At 32.0% G+C, this 6,641-nt stretch overlaps 1 protein-coding gene across 1 annotated transcript; it reads left to right on the top strand.

Annotated features, from left to right (window-relative positions):
• The first annotated feature begins 1,098 nt into the window (after positions 1 to 1,098).
• LOC106459997 (fumarylacetoacetase-like) lies at positions 1,099 to 5,649 on the top strand. The gene is made up of 2 exons (XM_013919676.2): positions 1,099 to 2,473; positions 3,271 to 5,649. Exons 1-2 carry the CDS (start codon positions 1,218 to 1,220, stop codon positions 3,299 to 3,301), a joined length of 1,287 nt encoding a protein of 428 aa, XP_013775130.2. The 5' UTR covers positions 1,099 to 1,217; the 3' UTR covers positions 3,302 to 5,649.
• The last annotated feature ends 992 nt before the right edge of the window (positions 5,650 to 6,641 follow it).

Below are 6,641 nucleotides of genomic sequence, written 5' to 3'. Positions count from 1 at the left end.
GTCTCAAAGTGGGTTCCTCGTCATCGAAAAAAAGAATAGTTACATATACTAATAGTTTTATTTCTAAAAATGAGTTATTATACGTCAAAATATAATCATAAGTATACATCCGTACAAACTATAGAATTGTTTGTGAGAAAAAGACTGCTTTCGAGTGAAAGTGCTTTATAGTGAAGTGCTAACAATGAAAAATTATGTTTTTACATTTATGGGCGTGGCCAGAAAACGATGGACTCTCGAACAGAAATAAAATATACTTGATAATAAAGTAGCATCAAAAACTTCGTGCTTCATCCATAATGGCGTATTTGGGTTTTCCTGTAAAAAATAATTAAATTTAAAGACCTCATTTTATTTAATTTCGAGTTTTCACTTATCATTAAAGTAATGAGAATAAAATTATTCCCTTAAAATGACTAAAATAGCTAGTCCAAAGTAAAGGTAAAACTGGTAAATTTTATTTACACTTTTATACGTATTAGTTTTGTATTCGTCTACTGCCTCGGTGAATCTAATTTTCTCTGACACCTCGTATTCCTTCAAACAATTTAGAAAACGCACACCATCATACTTCTGTCGCTTGTGACCGGCAGAAGAAAGTAGTTGATAAATAATGTGTAAGGCTTAATACAGAACAAGTTGTCAGCCTAACTGTACAGTAATTCGTGCACAATGAAGCTATCATAATAACTTGGAGAAATTTTGTTTCTATTGTAGAACGTTTTTAATTCACACATTAACTGAATTCATTATAAGTACTTCTGTATTAGAATAAGTATCAAAACAAAACCACAATAAACTAATGAACGTATAAAATATTTTAGCTTTGTTTATTGTTCTTGTCTTGTTTTACCGGATGATGGTGGATTGTATCATTACTTTCATCTCTCGGTGGAACAGCGGTAAGCCTATGGACATATAACGCTAAAATCTGGGTTTCGATTCCCTACGATAGACACAGCAGGTAGCCCAGTGTGGCTTTTTTCTAATGCAAACAAACAAATAAAGCGAAGTTTTAACACAGATAATTTCTGAATTAGCAAGCAATTTATCAAATAGGCGAGGTGGCGCTGTTATCCATGTGACTTCTCAGTTTTGGTCATTCGTCTCGTTGCGCCGTTATCGTAGGTTGTAACTTGTTAGTTGAAGAAACTGTAGGTGTAGAAATTTTAGAGAACAGTTTATTGTAGTAAAAATAGATCCACATATTTTTTACCATGAAATCGTTTATCAACGTTGGTCCCGATTGCCATTTTCCTATCCAGAATTTACCATATGGAATATTTTCAACTTCAGATAACCCACGTCATAGAATTGGAGTTGCCATTGGTGACCAAATTCTAGACTTGAGCGTTGTGAAACATCTTTTTGATGGGCCATTGATGCGTGATAAACAAAATGTTTTTGAAGCTCCAGTCTTAAATCCTTTAATGGCGTTGGGCAAAGTTGCATGGCAAGAAGTACGTGCTAGAATTACTGAATTATTATCTTTAAGTTTGCCAACTTTACGAGATGACCTGGACTTGCGTAAGCATGCATTTGTTTCACAAAATGATGCCATTATGCATTTACCGGCTGCAATTGGGGATTACACTGACTTCTATTCGTCTATTAATCATGCCACGAATGTCGGAATAATGTTCCGTGGAAAAGAAAATGCATTAATGCCAAATTGGAAGCATCTCCCTGTTGGTTATCATGGAAGAGCATCATCGGTTGTTGTATCTGGGACACCAATACGACGACCTAATGGACAAACACGACCAAATGATTTAGAACCCCCAATATTTGGTCCATCCAAGCTACTAGACATTGAACTGGAAATGGCATTTCTGACTGGGCCATCAACTGATCTTGGTGTACCCATTCCAATAAACCAAGCCCAAGATTATATTTTTGGAATGGTATTGATGAATGACTGGAGTGCACGAGATATTCAGAAGTGGGAGTATGTACCTTTAGGTCCATTCTTAGGCAAAAATTTTGGAACATCAATCAGTCCATGGGTTGTTTCAATGGAAGCTCTTAAACCATTTTGTTGTGCCAATGTCAGTCAAGATCCTAAGCCTCTTCCTTATCTGCAGCATAGTGATCCATACAATTTTGATATCAACTTGCAAGTAGCTATAAAGCCAGAGGACTCAGAAACACAAACTGTTATTTGTCAGTCTAAATTTAAGTATTTGTACTGGACCATGAAACAGCAGCTAACACACCATACAATTACAGGTTGTAACATAAATTCTGGAGATCTTTTGGCTTCAGGAACCATCAGTGGACCAAGTCCAGACTCATATGGATCCTTACTAGAGCTGACATGGAGAGGTACCAAATCTTTAACATTGGAAAATGGAAGTACTCGGTATTTCCTCAAAGATGGAGATGAAGTTATCATTACTGGTTATTCTCAGGGAGATGGTTATCGTGTGGGATTTGGATCATGCACAGGAAAAATCCTTCCTGCTCTCCAGTTGTAAGTTGCAAATGCATTAAGTTTTTTCATGAAAATGTTTTTGAAAAGTGTGGTGTTTGGTGTTATAATAAAAAATTTGATAAAATATTTTTGTATGAGAATTGATAAAATCTATATATTTAACATTTTGTGAAGGGTATGGAATGGAAATAAAGTTTATAGAAAAGTATGCAATGAGCAATCTCTTAAGTAGTATTTTTTAAAGGCCAGTTGTTTTTCAGTCTAATTTCTTATGCACCAGTCATCAATATTCTGTCTCAACATTAATTAATAATATTACTGGTAACCTAACTGGAATCTTATGTTTTGTGTTTTTTGGTATTGCATCATAAAACTATTATCTTTTTAAACTTGTAAAACTTAGGGTTCTGAAGTATTGGATTAAACATATTCAGGTTATTATGACTATAATTTTTTAAAAATTTTGCAGCTGTACCTTCATTAAAGAAATGTTGAATCTAGTTGCAGAACTGTAATTTTTGCCAATACGTTTCATTATATAAAATCTAGTTTTTGTAAAAGACTCATATGTATTAGTTATATATATATATATTATAGACAATTATGACATACTTAGAAATATCTTTAATATGGAAGATTATTTTAAAGTACACCATCATGTGGATTTTATTTTCATAAAGAGAACATATGGCTAAAACACCATATTTGTATAACTTGGTAAAGACTGTGATTTCAGCAGTGTAGCTTAAGTTTTAAGAAAATGCAACAAAGTTTTTCATAAATAGTTGAGTTATAAGAATATTTTTGAACATTTTTAAAACAAATTTTATCCATAGGAAGTGTCAGATGAAAGGATTTTATTTTTAGAGCCATGTACATGATGAAGATTCATCCCCCACTCTTCCATCCTCATTCTAGACAGACTATATGATGTACAGCTTGTAAATAACAAAACACCTTCCTATGTTATTATTAAAATTATCAATAATAATAAAATAGTTAAAATATAAGTTATATAACTTAGCATTCTGATGTAATCGATTAGAAATATTTAGGTTATAATGACTGTCTCATTTTAAAATAAATTTTATTGCAGCTGTACATTTATCAAAGAAATTTTGAATATAGTTGCGAAACTTTAATTTTAGCCAAGAAGTTTTATTGTATAAAAACACTGCTTTTTGTAAAAAAGCTTCATAGGTATTTGTTACGTATAGATTATAGAAAAAGTTGACTTACTCAAAAACATCTATAATATGGAAGTTCGTGTTTTTTTAAATACATTACCATGTAGGTTTTGTTTCACAAAAATAAATATGGCCAAAGTTAATAATTTCAAAACCATATTTCTATAACTTAGCAAGGATTGTGATGTCAAGTGTAGTTTTAAGAAATTCCAACAAAAATAATATATGATCAAGTTTTAACAATATTTATGTCAAAAATTGAGGATATCAAACTCAGCAATGCGGTTGAATCTGTTTGGGTTTCTGTTAGTTTTTATAAGGAAAGAAGGCTTTTAATTGAAATTTGTTACATGCCGCCAGATGAAACTGATGAAATTAAAACTACAGTGAGATAAAGATCTTGGTTGTTAATGAGATTATAATTATGGGAGATTTTAATTTTTGGCATATAGATTGGGAATTGCTAGAGTCAAATCATGAGGAAGACAGGTTTTACAAACCAGTTAGGATGGTTTTTTCACCAAGAGAGTTGGTCAAGGGGGAAATTAGGAAATTAAAAAAAAAACTATATGAAGAAAGATTATCTGAAAATGTAAAAAAAATAATAGTAAGGATTTCTTTCAATACATTAAGGGCAAGCAAAATGTTAAAATGGGAGTAGGCTCTCTCAAGAATGATACAGGAATGTTAATATCTGATGATTATAAGATGGCTGGGTTATTGAATTCTAATTTTCTTCAATATTTTCGAATGAACATTTAAGCAATATTTTTTTATCCTGAATAGTTACTAGATGGAAACAAGATTGAACAAGATGATCACATTAATTCGGAGCTTAAGAAAAAATTTAAAGAATGATAAAGCTCCTGGGCTAAATGATAATTCCGGAGGGTTTTGAAGGAGAGTAAGGATTGGATGTGTAAGCTACTATTTTTTTTCTAAGTCCTTGATTAGTAGGCAAGTGATGAGAAGTTGGCTAATATTACTCCTTGTTTCAAGGGAAGTTATAAAAATTGTCCTAGTAATTATAGGCCTATTAGTCTTACATGATTGGTAGTAAAAGTTTTTGAAAGTTTGATAAAAGATGCCTTGAAAAGTCATTTTAAAAAATGTAGCATTTTGTTGGATAGTCAACATAGTTTCACTAAGGGAAAACCTTGCCTGACTGATCCTTTTACATTCTTTGCAGAGGTTAGTGCTTATGTAGATGAAAGTGTAGGTGTGGATTTGGTGTATCTGGATTTTCAGAAAGCATATGATAAGGTGCAACATAAAAGGCTTATTAAAAGTTATTTCTAAGTGTGGAGGATAGGTTAGCTCATTGAATAGAAAAACAGGCTGAATGGAAGAAAGTGGAAAATTGTTATAAATGAAGTTCAGTCAAGCATGATTCATGTCACAAATGGGGTACCTCAGGTTCAGTGGTAGGATTTTGCTCTGTTTAATTTACATCAGTGAAATAGATTAAGGAATGGTAAATAAATGATTTAAATTTGCTGATGACAATAAAAGTTTTGGGTGTTACTGGCTATGAGTAGGATGCTGCTGCTTTAAAAAAGAATTTGAATTATTTGATGAATTGGGCAAATAAATGGCTTTTAATTATAACAAATGCAAGGTAATGCATGTGTGATATTGCAGTTTAAATAATGACTATAATTTTGATGGGATTAGCCTTAACAGTGTTGTGGAAGAAGATGATTTTGGTGTTCTGGTTGATCAATCTCATAGGCCATCCGAGCAATGTACTGTGGTAGTACAAATAGAAATTTAGGTTGTAGCTACAGTAATATTGATTACAAGTCTAAAGAGGTCATAATGTCATTATATAGATCATTTATTAGACCATATTTAGAGTAGTGTGTTCAGTCTTGGGCTTCTTAACTTAGAAAAGACATTGAATTATTGGAAAAAGGTTCAGAGAATGATACCAAGGATAAACAGGTTGTGATACAAGGATAGATAATGTTCTCTATAATTGTTTTCTCTTGGAAAAAAAGAAGAGTTATGGGAGATCTGACAGAATAGGACTTATTTTCAGCTAAGACAGTTTTATTTTTCTAACAGGGTGGTTGGTCTTTGGAATGGATTGCTTTCTGATGTGGTAGATGCAGTTAATTTAAAGGAGTTTAAAACAAGACTTGTTAAATATTTGAATGATAATGGCTGGCTTTGAATATTTTACTTTTATTTTAGAGTTTAGTATAGTGGATGAGTTGGCCCAGATGGACCAATAGATCCCTTCTTGTCCTTAACTTGTATGTATGGATGCACATGTGAAGATTTTGCTCCTCAGACTAGACAGACCACATGATATACAGCCTGTAAATGTCAGAACACCTTCCTATATTATTATTAAAATTACTATTAATAATAAAATAATTTAATCTTTCTCAGCAGAAAACACTAGTACCACCAACAGTGAAAAGATTGTGTTATTATTCGATTAATCTGCTATTAAATATAATTAATCACAATAATTCTTGTACTCCACCTGGTCGAAGTTATGGTTAGGTTGGGGAAGTACTGAAGTTACTGTAGAACATAAATGAGCAAATGACATTTATGTTTATTTTTAATTCGGGCCAGTCTTCTATATCTACTTCCTAAAATTCATTGATGTTTAATCCGGGTTAGGCCTTAGGAAAATGTTTTGTGGTTATCATAGTAGCAGTTGAACCTTTAGACCTCTCCTATGTTTTTAAGTAAATCTAATACTAGAACTTTCAACGTTGTTATAAAAAATGTCTTTATGGCATTTTGTCAGTTACTCAAATCATAGTAATTTAATTATCTTAGAAATCTAGAAAAAACTAAACTTACCTAGTTTGAATCCATGCTAATACGTACTTCGTCTATGTTAGAATACATGCATTAAATTGTAAAAACCTAACCTATCTTTTCTATTTCTTACGATATTAAAACTAACTCTCACGCGCTTCTAAGCTACTAAAGGCTCTAATAGTAATAAACAAGAGCCGAATCATCATGGAAACAAATATGTAAATACCCAAGTAGTG

The sequence above is a fragment of the Limulus polyphemus genome, unplaced genomic scaffold, assembly GCF_000517525.1.
Source record: "Limulus polyphemus unplaced genomic scaffold, Limulus_polyphemus-2.1.2 Scaffold691, whole genome shotgun sequence".
Classification (NCBI taxonomy): Eukaryota; Metazoa; Arthropoda; class Merostomata; order Xiphosura; family Limulidae; genus Limulus; species Limulus polyphemus.
Note: the sequence above shows the minus strand (reverse complement) of the source record. Positions and strands in the feature narration are given on the sequence as shown.

Coding starts and splice junctions, on each gene's coding strand:
- LOC106459997 (XM_013919676.2), top strand. CDS start 1,218: ATGAAATCGTTTATCAACGTTGGTCCCGATTGCCATTTTCCTATCCAG. Junction 2,474..3,270: donor ATCCTTCCTGCTCTCCAGTT/GTAAGTTGCAAA, acceptor TTTTATCCATAG/GAAGTGTCAGATGAAAGGAT.